This window comes from Notolabrus celidotus, chromosome 1 (genome assembly GCF_009762535.1).
Source record: "Notolabrus celidotus isolate fNotCel1 chromosome 1, fNotCel1.pri, whole genome shotgun sequence".
NCBI classification, from domain to species: domain Eukaryota; kingdom Metazoa; phylum Chordata; class Actinopteri; order Labriformes; family Labridae; genus Notolabrus; species Notolabrus celidotus.
In genome coordinates, this window is record NC_048272.1 from 31,976,162 (window position 1) to 31,998,744 (window position 22,583).

Below are 22,583 nucleotides of genomic sequence, written 5' to 3' on the forward strand. Positions count from 1 at the left end.
TACAGAGCACCATTTGATCAAATTCTTACATTCTGATTTAAAACTTTGTTTAATCAGTTTGTGGTGGACTGATGAAATAAATATTCTGTCCTGTGGAGGAAATTACATTTATTTACCCTTTAACCAGTATTTAGTCCTCTATAGCCCCTAGATTAGCAGAAAAAAGCATCACCATGAAGCTAAAAACAGAGCTGTAATTACAGAAAGATACATAATTATAACAGATCAATAATGCTTTTGATCATTGTATAGAATATGATGCATTGCTGTAGACATTAGTGCAGGAAGTAGGGGTCTGCCGGGGCTGCAGCGCCCCCTGGTGTTGGCTGTAGTCTCTGCATGTTTCAACCGGCCTGACTGAGGGAGAACATATTCAGCACCAAGGACAGCTCCGAAGCTGTTTGGACTTCATGGAGCTTCAGGTGTGTTTAGAACATATGTGTCAAACTCAAGGCCCGCGGGCCAAATCCGGCCCGCGGTGACATTATCTTTGGCCCGCGAGATGATATCAAATTATTTATAGAGCTGGCCCGACGGTATTTTGCACGCACCACTAAAACTACAAGTCCCACAATGCACTGCATGTCAATCGAGGGCCCGCACGCGAGAGCCGTTACCCGACTCCGCTCATCATCAGCCTTATGAAGCTAGTCACCTGCAGTCAACTTCCAGCTATCCCTCTCCCCCAAAAAATGGCTTAACGAAAGGTGGACTTTGAAAACAGGGGGGTTCAAGGCAGGTGGGAGGCAGAGTATATGTGCGTAACAGAGGAACTTTTGGGATTAAGATCAATCAATGCATGGCACAACTACGGGGAAAGATCTCTTTGAAGAGGTATCCAGATGTGTAAATGAAATGAGGCTGCCTTGGGATAAACGTGTGAGACTGACGACGGATTGAGCGGCTGCAAAGTGCAGGCAAAAGAGTTGATTAGTGGGCAGGATCGGGGAGAAGATGAGTTGGGTAAAGTTAGAAAGATATTCACAGATTCGAGCTTCTCGGATCAATAGCTTGTTAACGAAAGGAGGTAAAAGCACAAAATATACCTCTTTCCCATCAGTGCAAGACAGACAACGAGCTACAACACAATTTTCATCAATATAGGCCGTCTCTCGTGTTGTGCAAATAACATTGGTCTCTATGCGCTGCCGGTGGTGAGGCGAGTGGGCCGGGAACCGTCTACAAAGTGTACTGCCGAAAAATTAAGCTATGAAAAAAAATCAAAAAGTTCACTGTTATACAGGTTAGTGTCCTGAAAGTCACTGCAAACCTTCATCATGTCCTCCTGATTGTACTACAACAGTTAAATTGAGAATATGTATTTTTTCATAATTTTGGGGAATTTTTATTGCAGATAATATTTGATAACTTCACTGTTATACAGGTTAGTGTCCTGAAAGTCACTGTAAACCTTCATCGTGTCCTCCTGATTGTACTACAACATTAGGTTTGAGAATAAACAGTTTGTCATATTTTTGGGGATTTTTTATTGCAGATAATATTCAATAACTTCACTGTTATACAGGTTAGTGTCCTGAAAATCACTGCATACCTTCATCATGTCCTCCTGATTGTACTACAACATTAGGTTTGAGAATATGTCTTTGTCCATAATTTTGGGGAATTTTAATTGCAGATAATATTCAATAACTTCACTGTTATACAGGTTAGTGTCCTGAAAGTCACTGCAAACATTCATCATGTCCTCCTGATTGTACTACAACATTAGATTTGAGAATAAACAGTTTGTCATAATTTTAGGGATTTTTTATTGCAGATAATATTCAATAACTTCACTGTTATACAGTGTAGACGCCTGAAAGTCACTGCATACCTTCATCATGTCCTCCTGATTGTACTACAACATTAGGTTTGAGAATATGTCTTTGTCCATAATTTTGGGGAATTTTTATTGCAGATAATATTCAATAACTTCACTGTTATACAGTGTAGACTTCCAAAAGTCACTGCAAACCTTCATCATGTCCTCCTGATTGTTCTAAAGTCTTAAGTTGAGAATATGGTTTTTTTTCAGAATTTGTTGCAAATAATAATCAATAACTTCAGTGTTTTACATCTAGTGTCCTAAAAAGGCTCTTTCATAACTATAAGACACATTTTTATGGAATAACCACAATATTTGACTTTTATACAGGTTAAACAATGGAATTCATGTCAACCACAAGGGTGTTCTCGTTAGTTTCATAATAACCTTTAGTTCCAAGGGGAACACTAGGAACTCTTTCAAAGTATACTCTCTGAGTATTGATACATTAACCAGAATTTATTTTGACATTAAAACACTGTGTGTGACCTTTGAAGTTTTACATAGCACAAAATTAAAGAAAATAAGCAAGGGAAGAGACATCAGCACTAGAATGCACTTCTTAGAGTGCATTTATTTTTCAAGTATTCAATGTATCAAAAAAAAAAATTTACAAGGGGAAACAAAAGTCTGACATTGACATTCAGTCATTCAATGGCCCTATGACATGAATCCAGACTCAGAGAAATAATCTATTATGAGTTTTGATACAGTATAACTATTAGAATTTAGAAAGAAATATGCAAAAAGAAACACTCATTGAATCACTGTCCACACAAATTTTAACATTAGCATAAAAGGGTCACATTTTCTATGACTTTTGATACAGTATAACTATTAGCATTTAGAAAGAAATATGAAAAAAAAAACACTCATCGGATCACTATACCATACATATCTCTGTGCAAGTCAAAAATCCAAATTTTAACATAAGAAAACAGAAATACGTTCACAACTTCTATCTGCAAGGATGAATGGATCTGAAATTTGTATTAAGAATCTAATATAAAAAACAGATATTTATTGTAGTTTCCCAAAGTTTGAAGCACATATTTCTCCTTATCTTTTCATAATGTAATGCTTTTTTTATAAAAAACAAAAAAAAACAAACCTGAGCTTATAACTTCTGGCTGGACCACACTTCCACATAAATGCAGTCTGTAAATATAGTCCTACTGTTAAAGATTATGGAATTCTATTCCAAAAATCTCCTGAGCTTAACTGTTCCATCTCAGGTCAGAGTTAGTCAAACTTACCCTCAGCTACTCAACTCAGGGCTCTTGCACAACTCACAATACCAGGGGGTATCTGTGCTTGGTATTTGTGATGCTGTAATTCCAAGGCAATGTGTGTGAAACCACCTTGTGCAAGTCTCACATTGAATCTACATGGGGATAAGAAATTTTAACATTCTGAGAAAATGTTATTTCAAGATATCGGTAATGCATAAAAGTATATTTGATTACTTTAATGCTATGTTTCATCCCAAATTATCAACTAACTGTTTAGCCACTACTCAGATTATCTATTGATGCTTAAGAAACATTAAACACTACAACTCACCCAAACAGCATTAGCAACATTTTTGGGTAGGTCCTCACTTCCACACAGGGAACAGAAGTCATCCTTTGAAACTGGAAACAAGTCAAGTATATTAGTATTGAGTTTGTAGGATGTCTTCAACATATTAATTTAAGGTTTCACTCTATACCTGATCCTTTCAGAATTTCTTCTGCCATTTCTCTTCTTAGAACCTGAAGACGTTTCTTTGCAGAGTCAATGTGAAATGTTTGTGGTATGTTTGGGAATCCCATCACTGTCATCTTGGCCATCTGTACGGATGGAAAATAATATATGTGCTGTTCATGATCTTTCGCAGTAAAACTACATGCCGTTTTGTCATCATAAAGACAACATGTTCCACAGAATCACCTGCATGACAAAGACCCCACAACTGGTGACATCTTTCTGGAAGGTATGGGTTATCTGGCCAGGCTGCCACTTGATGTTAACCCAGTCCTCCTTTCCAAATCTGTTCCTGCGCATCTTGAAATATTGTCCACCAGAGAACAATGAAATTAGTGTTGATTTACATTTGCAGTTAATCTTTGGTTTTACTAAGTGTATGTATAATAATAATGACAATTATAACATTATCCAAGTATGTATGTTATGTTACCCAAATCTGTGACCAGCCTTTTTGGACTCCTCAACTTCATTTGACCCTTGCTGAGGGTCAACCACAAAAATGTGGCTTGAGAGGGCATGAAGATACTATAAAAAGTAAGTAAGACCATTAAACCATGCCATCTATAAATATGTCAGAATATTTGACATGTGCCAAATCGATTGATTTCTGTAAAACCTAAGAATTACAAATGACAAATTGATTAACAGCAATGAGATCACAACAGAGACAAGTGTAAATAAACAAACAAAAAAGCCATCTTAAATGTGAACATTTTATCAGTGTAGTGAGTACTGGCTACTGTCAGATCAGAGAAAAGTGAGAAACAGTTTTGGTCATCATGAATGAAAGAAAACTCAAATCACAAATGACATTGGGTGCTTCTCAATTTGCAATTTTGTGCTTTGTTGCTTCCTCTCTCCTCTGGTGCATTGGAAATCACTCTTCCTCCACCATGATGGAGGATATTGCTATTCCTTAAATGCACCTGGAGATAAGGAGAGAGAAGGCTTCGGGCCAGGACACACCATGCAGCAATACCCCTTTGACTGCATATCTTTACAGATTGTTCAGCTGATCTGACTTTTTCAAACATGTTTCCAAATTGGCTGTGACAAGGACAACATTCGAGGGCTATATAGAGGTTCACCAGCCACCTGGTACATGAAGTGGACAGAGCCCTAACTCTAATCCTCGCTGAGAGGAGTTAAGAGGTGAGGAAGATATGTAAGTGAGGGAAACTAGAAAATCATTAAGGTATTGAGAAGCATCATTACTGTAGGACAGTCCGAATGCTTTGTTTGTTCAATAATTTTTTGGTAATTATTTCATTTAGATAGGAATAAAGACCATTTAAAACTACAATAATCTTAAAAGTAATCCTGACACAATGATAACATGCTTATGTATGTAGTAAATGTAAAATCCTGTTCTCAGAACAGTGTGTGTGTGGGTTGATAAATTACATATGTACTTACCACAAACTTCCAGTGCACATTTCTTATGTTAACAAATCCAATGGCTCCATCATAGTCATCAAATGTGACCTAACAAAATGTGTGAAAAAGGAAAAAGAAGTGTATTTTTCTGCACTATACAGAAGCAAAACAAAGAGTTAAATTAATTAAACAAACACACAAAAACAAACTATGCATTATGTATTTTCCCTCACAGGACCAAGCAAAAAAGGAAGGTTGCAATTCACATGCATCACATCAAAGATACATCAACATCAGTAGATGTGTCCACATAATACGCATGATTCAGTCTCCTATCTGAAGCCTACTAACAAACCTACAGGATACAACAGTAAAGTGAATAAAGTAACATGATTACAGTTGTACTCACCTTTTTTAACCCTTGCCTGGCCATCTGCTCCCTTGTGCCATGTAATATTACGCCAATGGTGTAGTGATTCATCAAGTACAGTCGCTGGGCAGTACCCTTGGAGTTGAGGATGGCTCTGATGTAACATTCTATCACCTTTTGGGGGAATTAGATGTAATATTAATAAAGGTGCTTGATAGAAATAAGACTCTAGGCCTTCTGACCTGATAGTCAGAGGGCCTGGAAGTCATTTCATGCAGCACATAAACATTTTTAGGGATTCGTGCATGTACAGATAGAGTAATTTCACCTATTTGATACAAAAACAGTTTTAATGAGAAACTTGCCTCGCCCATGATGAGTTCATCAGGCTTCAAAGTTTGGAATTCCCTGTGCCGGAGGGTGTAAGTGGTTTTCTGTTCAGCATCTTGCACAACAGCTACAACAACTTCCGATGGTTTGCATTTCCAAAGGGCATTAACCTACAAAGATGTGAACAATAAATATATAATCAGTTTATACAGCCATTGCAAACTCATTCCATTTTCAAACATTCAATACTCTGGATGCACTTGAAACAGAAAACTATGTAATTGAAATAGTCTACCTCTTTCTTTAATTAGACATTTTTCGGCCATTTACTGTTTAAGGGGATATGGACTCAAGCACAACAATGTCCTGGGCTGAACATTTCACTGATGCTTAATGTTTTCTTGATACGCAATGTTTTTCTAGTTCTGCTAATCGGTTTAAGGTTCTACAAATGGTAAAGACTAGATTTAAATCTGTTAAGAGTATACATTAGTTATACATTAGTGATTAGTAAGAAATGAACTACCTCTGTGACAGGTGTTGACCCTTTAATTGTGAGGTCATCTGTGGTCTTCTGAAGATCTCTGCCAGTGTTCTGTGTTGATTTTGCTTTCTTTGGAACTGGAAGAGTGGATGGAGCATTGAAATATTTGGACCTGGTGGTGAGAGGCTTTGTTCCATTTCTCTTTGCCCAACCTTCCTGAGACTGAGTGATGTCTTTTGGTGGCATGGGTTTGAGGAGCAACTGCTCTGAGAAGTTGTGACACATAATGTGTTCTCTGTATCTTCCCTGTAAAGAGCCATACATTTTTCGAACAAAAGTCCCTGCCCTTAGTCTTCTCTGATTTCTCAGAATTGACTGTTTAACGATCCCAAACCATCTCTCCACGTGACAGTTTGTGTCCCTTGTTTTACTTGGCCCAAAGGTGTCATCTTCCTTGTCAGATGCATACCTTTTCAAATTCCCAAGCAGCAGACCACTCCAAAGGGGGAAAATGCCAAGGTAGTTCTCGAAAAGGACATCAACAATGCCTGGGCAGAAGTATGGGTTTTCCTCATCATGTGGACTCCCAGCGTCCGCTTTTTCTAACTCTCCTTGTACCTCCTCCAACACCCTCTTGAATTCATATGTGAAGGGAGATCTGCCAACAATTGTGTGGGCATTTCTTCTTTCCTCATCGTCATCCTCCTGAACTAAGGGGCTGTCTTCTAATTTCTCCACCTCTTCACTGTCTGTCAGCCTATCCTTGGATTTTTTTACTAAGTCCTGCAAGGCCTTGAGACCTGTCTGGACATCATCGGTGTTGTGCCTGGAAGTGAATACACTGCACATTGAGCGGAAAATTTTGAGTGCTGCGGTCATGGAGGTTGTGTTTTGCAATCTGGCGAATGCAAATGTTGCAAAATCCTTCAGACCTTTGTCTGTTGTCTTTCTCCCGATTGCCTGAGTGACAGCTTTGAGCACGTGTGCAGAGCATAGGTGTAGCACTGTAAATGTCTTGATGTCCTTCCATGTCTTGACTTTTGAGCAAATGGCAAAAGCCCGGTCCAAATAGCTGACAATGCTCTCCCTGTTGAATGAGAGAAGAACACTTTGGAGTAGTGCCCAGCTGTAATCTGTTTCAACTTGATGTATTCTTATTTTTGTGTACTGTGCCAGTTTGCGGAGGAACTGCATTAGCCAGAATGTGATGGGTGGTACAGAGTGTTCATTTGTAAGCAATTCACAGACTGGGAGAGGAGGTGTACTCTTACCTCCTCCAGGAAGAGTGAGAGCATAGTACAGCAGCCTTTTAGTTTGACCAGGAACTTTTAAGGCAACATTACCAGTAGCATCCAGGTACAAGGTCACTGGGGTCTTCTTTCTCAGGTGTTGCACAATTATGCTAACTCCTGTTTCAGTGTACATATGTACACCAAAGGGGTCAACTTGCAAGTGCTGTATGTACCCAGGCATCTTATGAAAATTGAAATCACTTTCCTTCATGATATTTTGTGTGAGGAACATCTCCATGAAGACATCATCATGAAGTCTTTTGCTTTTTTAAATTTCTGAACTAATGACTTTAAGAACATGTTTGTTTAGACTTCGAGTTATGTTTCCTGAAATCAGTTCAGCAACTGGTGTTTTCTTTAGTTTTTTGTAATAGAATTGGCTCACTCCTTTTCTCAGAGCTTTTCCAATTCTCCCTCTCCTTGTGTTTGCTGCTTGTCTGAATTTTTTTTCACTGGTTTTGTGTGCAATTTTTCCTCTTTGCAGTACAGAGATCTTCACGGGGGTCTCTCCAGCTGGCTCCCTTTTCCGTTGAAAAGAAAATTTTGCACCACAGGATGGGAATGTACAAATTGCAATGATATTTAGATATGGACTGTTTACTTTACGGCTGTGAGGAGTTTTAACATGTTGGCTCTTGAAAGCAAGGGTGCAACAGGGATTTCTTTTTCGGAAACTGTTGTACAAAATGTTGGTCCATGGTTGCCTCAGTTTTGTTGAACCATGCAGTGGAACAATTGTTTTCCATTTTTTGCTCTTCACTGTAATTGTGAACTTCTTTGAAACTGCAGGCATCTTTCTCCATTGTTTTTTATTACATGCTTTCTTAGGTAGGGCTCCTCTCTGCATGGACACCTGTTCTTGTTCATTTTCTGCCTTCTTCTTTTTTATGTCCTCATCTGATGCTTGTTTGTCAGAAACTTCTGTCTGCAAAGACACATTTTCTTCTTCACCGTCTGATTTTTTCTTTTCTATGTCTTTGTCAGATACTTCTGTCTGCAAAGACACATTTTCTTCTTCGTCGTCTGATTTTTTCTTTTCTATGTCTTTGTCAGATACTTCTGTCTGCAAAGACACATTTTCTTCTTCATCGTCTGATTTTTTCTTTTCTATGTCTTTGTCAGAAACTTCTGTCTGCAAAGACACATTTTCTTCTTCATCAACTGTCTTCTTCTTCTGTTTGTCCTCACCTGATGGCACTTCTTGTTGTTTGGTAATCAAATCCCTCACTCCATGTCGATTTTTTGTCCAAATAACCCACAACCAGTGACGGTTTTTCTGATTATCGTCATCAAATAGACTTCCAGAAAGTTCAGACCAAAGTTCTGATGAATAACTTGTATCTCTGTTTGGAATGTTAGCATTCTTCATTGATTTCACTAAAGCTTCCAGTCCACCTGCCATTGCCCATAGGTCTTTCCTTTGAGCTCTGCCTCCTTTTTTAACTCTTCCCATTGTCTTTAAATTGTCACTAATCTATCAAAAAAGAGAAGAGCAAAAACTATATCATATTGTCAATCTGAAGTGAATTTGTGTGTAAAATTATTGATACACAAAATGACAGCCGGCACTTTAAACAAACATTGGGACAAACAAACATATGAACATATCTATACATAACTAAGCTCTGAAACATTCTGCAACACTTTAATAACAGTACACATATTAAACATTAACTAGTTGTACATTAGCATGTATATTAGTATAATATTGGCCATTATTAATTAATCTCAGTGATTGCAATGCACGTACTAATAACTTATTCTGTATTAATACTCTATACAATATAGAACATCGTACAATAGCAAGCGCTTTCCCTGGATAATTCTGTTTCATGTTGTACATGATTTGCAGTGTAAAACTGGTTTGCTCAGTGTAATACACAGATTAGAATAGAATAATCAATCTCCTTTAATGACAGTTTGTAATTATGGTCTAGGCTTATGTAACTGAACACAAAAATACCAGCGTTATTAGTGTCCATATAAATCTAAATTTAGTCTCTTTAGCTCTGAACATATTCCTTATTGTAAAGTGAGGTCTTACTCATAAGTATTTAGCCAGTACTGTGAAACTTATTAACCCTGACATCGTTTCCTAGTGAATTATTCATGACCAAGACCTCACACAGGACATACTCAACATATTCAGAGTAAAACTGGGGGGGGGGTCACACAATAATCGAGACCTTATTTATCATTATTGAGGGGAGAATGACTGTTCCACTGACCCACGAGGTGCAAAGCATATTGATATCAAAAACTACCATACTTAGTAGCAATAAACAGTAATCATCAGATTATTGTGGGGAAACTCTTCACCAATACTGTGGAATATGATCATGCTTAATAAGGCATTTGTGCTTTGTAATATCTAATTAAGGCCAAATATGCTACTAACATACACACTATTAAGCATTAAAATTTGGAAAAATGTTAATAATTTCAATGAAAACACATTTAAAGAAAAGGTTACTTACATATAACGATGGAGTTGGACAGCAGACAAAACTTTAAGGTTATCCAAATGACTCTTGAGGATTGCTTAATCATCATAGTTGCTATGCAAAATGAAAAAGGATGGCTCAAGGAGTCTGTTGAGCTTAATTTAAAGGTGCTCCTGATTGGCCAGTCACCCAAGGTTTCGCTCATATGATTGGGTAAAGTTTTTGGAATCCAAATAAGTCTTAAGGATTGCTTTTTCATCATTGTTGCTATGCAAAATGAAAAAGGATGGCTCCGGGAGTCTGTTGAGCTAAACTGAAAGGTGCTCCTGATTGGCCCTAGTGGCTGACATGAATTCCATTGTTGAAACTAGACTGTAATAGTCAAATACTGTGGTTATTCCATGAAATATGTCTTATAGTAATAAAAGAGCCTTTGTAGGAAACTTGACTGTAAAACAGTGAAGTTACTGAATATTATCTGCAATAAAAATTCCCTTAAAATTATGACAAACTGTTTATTCTCAAACCAACTGTTTTAGTACAATCAGGAAGACATGATGAAGGTTTGCAGTGACTTTCAGGACACTAACCTGTATAACAGTGAAGTTATTGAATATTATCTGCAATAAAAAATCCCCATAATTATGACAAACTGTTTATTCTCAACTTAACTGTTGTAGTACAATCAGGAGGACATGATGAAGGTATGCTGTGACTTTCATGAGTCTACACTGTATAACAGTGAAGTTATTGAATATTATCTGCAATAAAAATTCCCCCAAATTATGGGCAAAGACATATTCTCAACCCTAATGTTGTAGTACAATCAGGAGGACATGATGAAGGTTTGCTGTGACTTTCAGGACACTAACCTGTATAACAGTGAAGTTATTGAATATTATCTGCAATTAAAATTCCCTAAAATTATGGACAAAGACATATTCTCAAACCTAATGTTGTAGTACAATCAGGAGGACATGATGAAGGTTTGCAGCGACTTTCATGAGTCTACAATGTATAACAGTGAAGTTATCGAATATTATCTGCAATTAAAATTCCCCAAAATTATGGACAAAGACATATTCTCAAACCTTGTGTTGTAGTACAATCAGGAGGACATGATGAAGGTTTGCAGCGACTTTCATGAGTCTACAATGTATAACAGTGAAGTTATCGAATATTATCTGCAATTAAAATTCCCCAAAATTATGAAAAAAGACATATTCTCAAACCTAATGTTGTAGTACAATCAGGAGGACATGATGAAGGTTTGCAGTGACTTTCAGGCGTCTACACTGTATAACAGTGAAGTTATTGAATATTATCTGCAATAAAAATTCCCCAAAATTATGACAAACTGTTTATTCTCAAACCTACTGTTGTAGTACAATCAGGAGGACATGATGAAGGTTTGCAGTGACTTTCAGGACACTAACCTGTATAACAGTGAAGTTATTGAATATTATCTGCAAAAAAACTTCCCCAAAATTATGAAAAAAGACATATTCTCAAACCTAATGTTGTAGTACAATCAGGAGGAAATGATGAAGGTATGCAGTGATTTTCAGGACACTAACCTGTATAAGAGTGAAGTTATTGAATATTATCTGCAAAAAAACTTCCCCAAAATTATGAAAAAAGACATATTCTCAAACCTAATGTTGTAGTACAATCAGGAGGACATGATGAAGGTTTGCAGTGACTTTCATGCGTCTACACTGTATAACAGTGAAGTTATTGAATATTATCTGCAATAAAAATTCCCTAAAATTATGAAAAAAGACATATTCTCAAACCTACTGTTGTAGTACAATCAGGAGGACATGATGAAGGTATGCAGTGATTTTCAGGACACTAACCTGTATAACAGTGAAGTTATTGAATATTATCTGCAATTAAAATTCCCCAAAATTATGAAAAAAGACATATTCTCAAACCTACTGTTGTAGTACAATCAGGAGGACATGATGAAGGTATGCAGTGACTTTCATGCGTCTACACTGTATAACAGTGAAGTTATCGAATATTATCTGCAATTAAAATTCCCCAAAATTATGGACAAAGACATATTCTCAAACCTACTGTTGTAGTACAATCAGGAGGACATGATGAAGGTATGCAGTGACTTTCAGGACACTAACCTGTATAACAGTGAAGTTATTGAATATTATCTGCAATAAAAAATCCCCAAAAATATGACAAACTGTTTATTCTCAAACCTAATGTTGTAGTACAATCAGGAGGACATGATGAAGGTTTGCAGTGACTTTCAGGACACTAACCTGTATAACAGTGAAGTTATTGAATATTATCTGCAATAAAAATTCCCCAAAATTATGAAAAAATACATATTCTCAATTTAACTGTTGTAGTACAATCAGGAGGACATGATGAAGGTTTGCAGTGACTTTCAGGACACTAACCTGTATAACAGTGAACTTTTTGATTTTTTTTCATAGCTTAATTTTTCGGCAGTACACTTTGTAGACGGTTCCCGGCCCACTCGCCTCACCACCGGCAGCGCATAGAGACCAATGTTATTTGCACAACACGAGAGACGGCCTATATTGATGAAAATTGTGTTGTAGCTCGTTGTCTGTCTTGCACTGATGGGAAAGAGGTATATTTTGTGCTTTTACCTCCTTTCGTTAACAAGCTATTGATCCGAGAAGCTCGAATCTGTGAATATCTTTCTAACTTTACCCAACTGAGAAGATGTGGGAGGAAAACAGCGCAGGTGAGCAGACAGTTTATCACTGCATCATACATCAGGAATCACTGTGTGGCAAAGCCTTGAAAATGGACCATGTGATGAGCACCATAACACGAGCAGTTAACTTCATAAGAGCCATATGTTTAAATCAGCGCCAGTTCAAGTCTTTTCTGGAGGAGTTTTAGGTTCAGAATATGGTGACTTGCCCCATCACACAGAGGTGCGATGGCCAAGCCAGGGAAAAGTGCTGTTGAAGTATCTGATAGTTAATAAGTAACTGACGTAAAACAAGTCAAGGAGAAACCTATGTTGCCCCAGACTTCCAAGGAAATTGGATTGAGACCCCTTTCCAATTTAGCGACATGCATGGATAAGTTTTGTGATCCTTAGGCTAGCAGAGCAAAGGGGACAACAATGAATAACTAGAGGTTAAGATAAGTTTGGACTCTCTAGTAGGCTATGACATTGGCCCAAAGACCTATAAAAGGTGCTGGTCAACAGCATTCTGTGAGTCAGCAGATTTGCAGAGCTGTTCTCCCAAGCATTCCGGGTGCTTGTTCGATACTGGTATTGTTTTCTTGTAATAAACGTATTACTATGCAAGCAAGCCAGTGTCACGAAGATTCCTTCTGCATCTACACATCACGGGCGGTCAAGATACAACACTGTAAAGGTGTTTCGAGTTGCGTGAGGAGATCTGTCAGTTCATGGAGAGCAAAGGGAAAGACATAGCAGAGCTCCGTGATACAAAGTTTCTGTGTGAAGAAGCGTTTCTGTGTGGCATCACGAGCCATCTCAACGCGCTCATCCTGCAGCTTCAGGGGCGGGGCCGTGTGATCACAGACATGTATTGTACGCTGCAGTGAAGGCTTTTAAAACCAAGCTGCGCCTGTGGGACACGCAGATGCTGCAAGAAAACTTGAGCCATTTTCCGTGCTGCCGAACTACCTGTGTGAACAACTGTTCACACAGAAACAAAACATCTCACAGGAGTCGTCTTACTGATGAACACCTTCACTCAATCCAGAGGATTTCCTCAGCTCAGAGCCTGACCCCAAACATTGATGAACTTGCATCCAAGATGAGATGCTGAGTATCTGGCTTAGACTGGTGTGCATCACAGAGCAGCCGACTGAGCTGAAATATGTTTCCTTTTTGCACTTTTTCTTGCTACCACAGGGCATTTTTGGTTTTTCTTTGCAGATTTTTTTTTGCTAATGTTGTTGGCCTGTAGAAAAATATTTTCATAAGAAATTAGTAAAGCTCATTCATTAGATAAGTTGCAGATTGAGCAATAAGAAATGAATGCAACATATTTTTTAATTTTTTAAATGTTTATAGCAATAACTTAAGCTTTGCTAGTTCAATGTTCAATATGTGCAATAAGTTCATTTCAATAAGTTTTGCAATAAACATTAAACCAGTCCGGCCCTTGACTTGCACCGATTTTTTTATTTTGGCCCTCTGTGTATTTGAGTTTGACACCCCTGGTCTAGAATGAGTCTGTGTGGATAAAACAAAAGATTTTACAGTTACTGATTTTCACTTCATGAGATGATCACTGATATCAGCTGATCAGAGATCGATACCTTTTCTATTTTAGCCGACTTTAACAGTGTGGTATATATATATATTTATCTAAATAAAGAATCAGACTACTTTTTTCCTCCTCTGATATTTTGACAAACAGTTTTCTTGACTCGGTTTTTGTCCAGTCATGACTCAGTTCAACAGAAGAGACGCTTTTATTGTGAAGGGTGTTCACAGGAAGTCTGACTGAGTGATGAATGTGATGTGAGTTCGGGGGTTTGAGCTCGCGCTCACAGCCAGCAGCAGGTGTAAATGCCTGTCAGTGACGTCACAGCCTCATTAAAGTGATGATGAATCTTCACGAGACATCAACAACTATGAAGCTCGTGCCTCTCGTGTGTCTGTGTCTCGTGACTCGGTCTGGAATAACGTTTGCTGATGAAAACGGTAAGAAAACTAGCGGCTCATATTTACTCTGAATTGTTTTAGATGGAAACGGCTGAAAAAATGTTCCAACATGAAGTCTGGAAACAGAAAACTACCAAGTTTATCAGAGGAGGCGAGATCACGTAAACACCTGAACCTATCAGCATCAGCATTTAGCTCCATTTGAACATAAAGAGCATTCATACAGTTTGTAATATGTGTCCTAATAATGATCACTGTGATCAATATTTAAACATCAGCCTCCATCACACAGGTGACGTCATCAAACTACAGCCTCCTTCTGCTTCATTCCAGACGGTTAACAGACATGCGCAGTGTGAGGATGTTGATCATAGTTCAGGGAGTGAATGTGCGGGGCGTCGCCTCCATCCTGCAGACACTAAACTGCAGGATCACTCTGATATGGACCATGAGAAATAACAGAGGAGATGGGTGTGTGCTGCTGTGTGAGGGGGAAAGAGTTTAGATGAGTTTTTAATAACTAGGAAATAAAAGTCAGACTGAAAGTGAATGAAATAATGACCAGAGAAAGAAGTTTCCTCTTGCTCTCTGAAATCTCAAACACATTACACTGGATGATTCAGAGAGGTTTTCCAAAACACCTCATGAATATTGATATGATTATTTGGCTGATTTATTTTGTTTGAATGAATGTTTCCAGTTTGGTTGTATTTCTTATTTCCTCCTATGAAGAGCCAGAGTTTTTACTTGATGCTCATTATTTTTAGAATACCTATTTTTGTTTTGATTCTGTGTATTTCATTTTCCTCTGACTGATGAATTCACTCTTTGAATAATAAAGTTAAAATGTTAAGATGTTAAAAAAGTATTTATCTTTAATGTTTCTGCATGAGTCTCTGAACCTGACCAGAGTGCTGAACTGGTGTTTCAGTCTCTCTGAGGTGACTGATGTAAATGTTTATTTGATTTCATGTTTTCTCCTCCAGGTCAGAGAGTCATCGTGTCTGTGGAAGAAGGAGGAGATGCTGTGTTACCATGTTCCCTCAGCACCAAGGAGAACATCGAGAACATGGTGTTTGACTGGAAGAAAGACGATCAGAAGGAGGTGTTCTTTTACGATAAAGGCAAGCATTACAACAAGGGCCGAACAGGTCAAGATGAGCACTTCAAAGGACGAGTTTTTCATTTTGAAGATGAGCTGAAACATGGAAACGCCTCCATTAAAGTCACTAAAACAAAGATGGCCGATAATGGGAGCTACACCTGTATCTTCCCAAATAAACAAATCTCCTACATCCAGCTGTTTGTAGGTGAGTATTTATAGATAACACAGACTGAAGAGGCAATAAAAGTGTTAATATAATAAATTATTCAATTTAAATGTTTTTAAGTTTCTTTTACAAAATATCTTTAGACTGCTGAAGTTTTTCTGTCCTTTATTATTTAAAGAAATTTAAAGTTACTTTTGTTTAATAATTGGTCTTTTATTTTCTATAATTTGTTTCTTTTTTACTGGAAACAAGTATTATAGTTAATTCTATAAAAACACAATCATTTTAATTCATGTTCTGTTTTCTCTTTAGCTCCTGATCCAGAGCGCTTTATCTTAACCTCTTAGTATTCATTTTAATTTTGTGCATTTTTATTTTCTGAACAGCAGCCCACGATTAAACTGTGTAATACAAACACTGTGAAGAAACTGAGACATGTCTGTTACATCACTGTAAAGCAAACACTCTGAGGTCTCATCAGCTGTGTTGGTGATCATTAAAGCTCTGAGAGAGTTTAATAAGTGAAGAAATAAACAAGAAAACATGTAAAGTTGTTTTGATTTTTAAATTTCACTTCATCTTTATAGTACATAAATATAAGTTATAATACAGACTATCAGGCTGAAAGTCTCAGGATTTATCCCTCAGCTTGTCTATAATGTCTGTGTGAAGTTTCATGTTGACAGACTGAAGCTGCTCTGAGATATTTTACAAAGTGCAGTACAGAGCATGTCCAGCAGGTGTCCACAGAGCTCTCTAAAACTTTGACAAAGTTTCCAAAAGAAGAAAATAAATCTCTTTTTAACTCTAAAAAATGTTCCCTAATATTCAATTTGAATATCAAATATATAATTAATATTTAAATACATACTTGATGTTAAATATTATTGATTTTTGCTCCTCTGAACCAATAAAAACAGTTGTTCTTTCATGTAAGTGACCCACTATCACAAACAGTCCATCATCGTTTACTCCCATAAAATCTTCAGACAGGAAACTTCAGAGGCTACAAACTCTGAAGGTTTTTACGATGCTGACTCTCCATTGGCTGACAGTAGCTGTCAATCAAACTGATTTGACGCTGATGTACATATGCTGTATTCTGATTGGCTGATGGAGTTTAGAGTCTGGTAGGTTTGTCTCTGAAGGTGTTATCAGGAAGCTGATTGGTTCGTGCTGGTGCTGGCTCTTTACTGATATCAGAGCTCCTGAACATCACTGGATATAACCTTAGACCAAACCTGAAAATGTTTCTACATGACTTTGTTTTAAAGTTTAACGAGCGGAGCTAAAAATAAAAGAAGAACTCAATCAAGGTGTGTTTAGTTTGATTCTACTTCCGGTTACATATAAACGGTCCTGACTGTGTCTCTGTAGTGTTGGGAGATAAACGAGTCTTTGTCCGTCATTAAATGTTTGATTTTAGACCTTTAAATTCATCTGAACGGAGGTCTGTCAGGATAGTTGTTGAGTTTCTAACTGTTTATCACCGTTCAGTAAAATGCTTCTTCATTTAAGTCGAAGTTTATAAAGTTTGTTCGTCAAATCTAAAATAACAACGAGCCTCTGAGCTTTAGAAAGAGGTGTTATATGTGTGTATTGACCGCTGTAGTCATCGTGAAAATATAGAGTTTATTTATTTATCACTTTTATACATTAATCTCGGGTCGCGTGCAACCTCCGCGTCATAAAAGATTAAAGGACAGGTCAGAGGAAAAATTCCCAGGTGAGATTACGATGACGTCACTGAATACTTCATCACTTCACCCAGATTTCTTATAAACTCATCTCTGATGAGAGAGAACATCTGAACTTAGACCTTTATTCATGTTTGTATAAATTCAATGACAGACTTTATACTTTAACATTTCCTTCTTACAGTTTCATTAAGTTGTATTTAATGTATGCTGGACAAATCTGGACAATACCTGGTACCTCTACAGGTTAGATGTGACAAATCCAGTCAAGTTTATTAGGCAGCCAATGTCAAACCCACATTCACATTAATGAAGTTATAAAAGCACATTAGAAACCAAAATACACTTTTTATTTCTTGAGTGAACATATCTTAGAAGATGCCGCCCAATGTAAGAGTCCTGTGTGTTTCATGAAGGTTACAGTCTGTTTGTCGTTGATATTAATAATAATAATAATAATAATAATAATAATAATGATAATAATGAATTTTATTTATCACACACTTTACATTTGGAGCAAATCTCAAAGTGCTACAGGGCATAATAAAAGGTCAGTAAGAATAAAAACAGGGTTAAAAACAAACAGTAAAATGCAGGCACTAATTAAAAGTCTGATCAACCCTCCAAACACCTTCTTGGGCTGCTTTAGTTTAACTGTAACCTACTTAACGTCCAGAATTATTTAAAACTCAGGATTTAAGAAAAGAAAATTAAAATGGAGGTCCTATGTTTGATATAATCTAAATAAATAAATAAAATATGTTATAATAATCCTTCATCACTGATTGTCACTTACTGTCTTATCAGGTGCAGCTCCTGAACCATCAGTCACAATCCTGGATCAATCAAAGGACTGGTCTCTGCTTCATTGTGTCGTTAAAGGAGCTTCTCCTAAACCTGCCGTGGAGTGGAGGAACAGTTCTGGAAACATCATTCAGTCTAAAGAAGCACAGGTCACAGAAAGAGGAGGCAGCTACGACATCATCCTCCAAACTACTGTGACCAAGACCGACAACTACAGCTGTGTAGTTACACAGGAGGAGATCCACCACCAGACTGAGGCCAAGATCTTCGTACACATCAGTGGTGAGAGTCTTCTTCTGTCATTGTGTGCGATGAGCTGTGTGTTCAGACAGATTCAGAGAAAACTGACAAAAACATCCACACAGTTTCAAATGATTCAAACTGAATGAAAAAAGATCTTTAAGAGACTCTGAGACTGAACTTGAATCTGTTCACAGGACTAAGGAGGAGTGAGAGAGTAAAAAGGAGAGATCAGTCTCTCTCATACAGAGACTCACTGTTGTTTAGTTCATTCCCAGCTCACTGTACTAAAGTCTGTATGTCAGAGTTTCAGGTGAAGGAGCTGAGCAGACGTCAAATCAGACTAAACTTAGACTGAAGTTACAAACACTAATAAATAAACTGTCTGCACCTTGTGTGTAAAAAAAGAAGAACCGTCAGTCTCTCTGTGTTCCTCATAAAAACTCTAACATTGATATCTGTCTGATTCTTTAGTTCTGAAGCCTTCTTACGACACATCTCAACAGGAAGCTGAAGTTTCTCCTGCTGTGAGACAAATGAGTCAAATCTAAATAGAGATAATTCAGCATAAAGTATCAGGACCCCCAGGAGCTGTGTTGGTTCAGATGGAGTCTCAATCAGGTTTATTGGTCAGGTGTTCACACAGAGTTTCACTGTCATGTTTGACTGCTCGTCTAATCTTCATGTTCATCCTCACAGCAGTCTCCTTACTGAACTGATCTCTTTAGAGGAATTCAGCAGCGTCATCAAACTCCACTAGTGTTCAGTCTGTTTTTACTTTCTTAAAGGGACTTGATTATTTGGTTCATCCATCTCAGCCTCCCTTTAAACTTCCTGAAGTGTGAGTTCATAGTTAAAGCTGGATCACATTTTAAACTGGACAGAATTTAAAGTTCTGATGTGACAGGATTACTTTTGTCCAGGTGTAGAGTATAAACTTAATAAACTGAGGTTTAAAGAGAATCTTTTAAAAAGTTAAGTTTGTTTTAAATTTAGTTTTTTCACATCTGAAAGTTTAAATGTGATCAGGTTTAAAAACATCTGCAGGAACATTTCCAGATGATTCAGGTAAAGTTTTACACACACACACACACACACACACAAACACACACACACACACACACACACACACACACACACACACACACACACACACACACACACACACACACACACACACACACACAGCTGCTGCTCCTTCACACAGAGTCAGAGCTGACTTTAAGATTTCTCCAGCTCACTTTAAACTCATTCTTTAAGTTCGGCTGCAGCTCCTTCTGATGACATCATCTCCATGGTTACACTGTTGATGGCTTCTGATTGGACGCTGCTACAGATGTTTCCTGACCCTCAGACTTTACTAAAGACTGAGCCTGCAGAGTTTAGTCCAGACCTGGTCTGTAAATCGGGTTAGTTCTGGTTCAGTAAAGATCTCAAACACAGACTCAGTGATAGATTTAGAAACAGCTGCTGTCACTCTAACATAATCTCATTCACTTTAATCCAGCAGTTAATCCAGAAACTCTCCATCACCAAGTTTATAAAGTTCAGTTGTTGTTGACTTTGTTTAAATGTGTAAATCTAATCACATATTTATCACTGAGCTCAGAGTGATGATGATGCTGCTGATGATGATGATGATGTTCTTCGTCATACTGAGAGCTGTTTTTAAAGACCTCATGCTTCATATTTAAAAACATAATATTTCTGTCTCTTTAGTTCATTTGAAATTATTGTCAACATATCAGATAATAAATGTAGCTTAAAGAAACTCTTCAGTGTGTCTGCTCTCCTCTAGGATGTGAGTCAGAGATGATGATGATGATGTAAAATGTTTCTGAGCAAAGGTAGAAGTTAGAAATGTTGGATGATCCTCTCTTATTAAACGATGCAGGGAGGTGTAACTGAAGTTCATAACACACTCTTCTTTCAATCTCTGGAAAAATCTCAAAACTTAGTTTATAATCCTGTAAATATAAAACTGATGACACATCTGCTGTCTGTTTGCACTTTGTTCACAGGTGCATCCTCAAAGCCGTCTGTCACCAGCCTTAAATCCGAGAGAGGAGCTCTGCTGCGGTGTGAGGTGTATGGAGCTTCTCCTAAACCTGTCGTAGAGTGGAGGGACAGTTCTGGAAACATCCTTCAGTCTGAAGAACCACAGGTCACAGAAAGAGGAGGCAGCTACAACATCATCCTCCAAACTACTGTGACCAAGACCGACCACTACAGCTGTGTAGTTACACAGGAGGAGATCCACCACCGGTCTCAAACTGAGATTTATGTGACTCCTAATGGTGAGAGTTCTTCTTTGTCTTCTTTCTTTATTCTAATGTTTTAGATGTCTTCAGCCTGAGCGCAGAGATAGTCTGGATGAAGACGTCTGCTCAGGTTGGAAATGTTTCAAACTGAGGGAAACAAGTTTTACTGAGACCCAGAGACTGACCTTTGTTATCTGCTCATCTGTATTAACAGACTCTGTGAATAGTGATGAGCAGCAGACTGTAAGGATGCTGAGTCTGGAGGTGCAGGATCAGATCCTAGTACCAGAAGTGTTCTGGTTCCTGTAGTACAAGTCATATCGTCAGTATGTGTCTGAACAAACTGTGATTGTATTCAGGAGTTCAGTCGGTCTCCAGAGCAAAAGAGGAGGATCACAATCAGCTGTCATGACAACCTGGCTCCAGTCAGCAGCTGTCCAATGAGGATTCAGCTTTAATTAGTGTCTTTACACAGATATCTACAAACAAGTGCAGCTAATAATCCACTCCGACCTCAACATCAGCTCCATTCATGCTTCTGAAGTCTCTAGTTTGACTCTAAACAAACTAAAGATGCTGCTGCTCCCAGAGGACGTGTGATCGTCAGGTGATCGTCGATGAGTTCAGAGATTGATGATCTACAAAGAAAAGAGAAAGACGAGAGAGCTCAGGGAAATCACAGGGAGTAATGCAGGTTGTGGAGAAGATCTTAGCACAAAGGTGTTCAGCAAACTTCAAACATGAACCCTGGACTCTCTGGAGGGTCGTTTGTTTCATTAGACGGATTAGATAGAGAGGGTGTTTAAATAATCCTGGAGGGAAATGACAGAATCACAACAGCTGAGTCAAACATGAACAACAACACAGACTTGCACAGGTTCACTCTGAAGACGAGAAGAGAAGTTTAATGACTTTATTTAACTCTATAATCTGACCTGAGACTGAAACTAGACCCAGACCTGAGCTCTGACTGAACACAACAAGAGTTAGTGGTAATCATTTGATCCCTTAGAGACACACAGACTTTAAAGTGCAGTTTAGACTCCTCATTATAAACATGTTCTTCATCCTCAGAAGATGAGTACACTGAGGTCATAAAGGGATGGACAAGGTCAGCATCAATACTCAGGTAGGCTGTGGAGTTTAAACGATGCTCAATTGGTACTAAGAGGCCCAAAGAAAATACCCCCCACACTGTGACACCAGCATCAGACTGAACCACTGATACAAGGCAGGATGGATCCATGCTTTTTTCCAGTTTTGGTGAGCCCATGTGAAGAGCAGCCTCAGTTTCCTGTGCTCAGCTGACAGGAGTGACACCAGGTATGGTCTTCAGCTGCTGCAGCTCACCTGCTTCAAGGTTCAACGTGTTGTGTGTTCAGAGATGGTCTTCTGCATACCTTTGTTGTAGTGAGTGGTTATTTGAGTTACTGTTACCTTTCTATCATCTTGAACCAGTCTGACCTCTGACCTCTGACCTCTGCTGCTCACTGGATGTTTTCTCTTTGAGGACCGTTCTCTGTAAACTCTAGAGATGGTTGTACATGAATATCCCAGCCCGTCTGACACCAACAGTGACGCCTCGTTCAAAGTCTCTTAAATCACCATTCTTCCCCGTTCTGATGCTCGGTTTGAACTTCAGCAGGTCGTCTTGTTGAGTTGCTGCCATGTGATTGGCTGATCAGATATGTGTGTTAACGAGCAGTTGAACAGGTGTACCTGATAAAGTGTCCGGTGAGTGTATTTAGTTTTCTAGTGTCAGTGTTGACATGTGTGATAGTCACATCA

General features: G+C 38.1%; 2 protein-coding genes across 5 annotated transcripts in view; one reads left to right on the forward strand and one right to left on the reverse strand.

The window, feature by feature from the left end:
- LOC117831508 (butyrophilin-like protein 1) overlaps positions 1–22,583 on the forward strand; it is a 63,253-nt gene that overhangs the window by 14,985 nt on the left and 25,685 nt on the right. For 2 of the 4 annotated variants that reach the window (XM_034710259.1, XM_034710406.1), the window contains exons 3-7: positions 15,509–15,832; positions 16,106–16,128; positions 17,489–17,519; positions 18,298–18,576; positions 20,556–20,831. In XM_034710259.1, coding sequence (XP_034566150.1) covers positions 15,509–15,832; positions 16,106–16,128; positions 17,489–17,519; positions 18,298–18,576; positions 20,556–20,831 — 933 coding nt within the window. Of the gene's footprint in view, positions 1–14,328; positions 14,562–15,508; positions 15,833–16,105; positions 16,129–17,488; positions 17,520–18,297; positions 18,577–20,555; positions 20,832–22,583 lie in introns of those variants that run through there. The other 2 variants (XM_034710484.1, XM_034710325.1) reach the window with 2 other exon arrangements.
- LOC117831745 lies at positions 2,943–6,584 on the reverse strand. Its single transcript, XM_034710592.1, has 9 exons — positions 6,178–6,584; positions 5,687–5,821; positions 5,361–5,495; positions 4,991–5,059; positions 4,005–4,099; positions 3,758–3,884; positions 3,537–3,657; positions 3,389–3,459; positions 2,943–3,209 (listed from the first exon to the last, which is right to left on the reverse strand). The coding sequence occupies exons 1-9, from the start codon at positions 6,457–6,459 to the stop codon at positions 3,084–3,086; spliced, it is 1,161 nt and encodes a 386-aa protein (XP_034566483.1). The 5' UTR covers positions 6,460–6,584; the 3' UTR covers positions 2,943–3,083.

Coding starts and splice junctions, on each gene's coding strand:
- LOC117831745 (XM_034710592.1), bottom strand. CDS start 6,459: ATGTATGGCTCTTTACAGGGAAGATACAGAGAACACATTATGTGTCAC. Junction 3,885..4,004: donor AAGGCTGGTCACAGATTTGG/GTAACATAACAT, acceptor GTTCTCTGGTGG/ACAATATTTCAAGATGCGCA. Junction 3,658..3,757: donor GTGGGGTCTTTGTCATGCAG/GTGATTCTGTGG, acceptor CCATCCGTACAG/ATGGCCAAGATGACAGTGAT.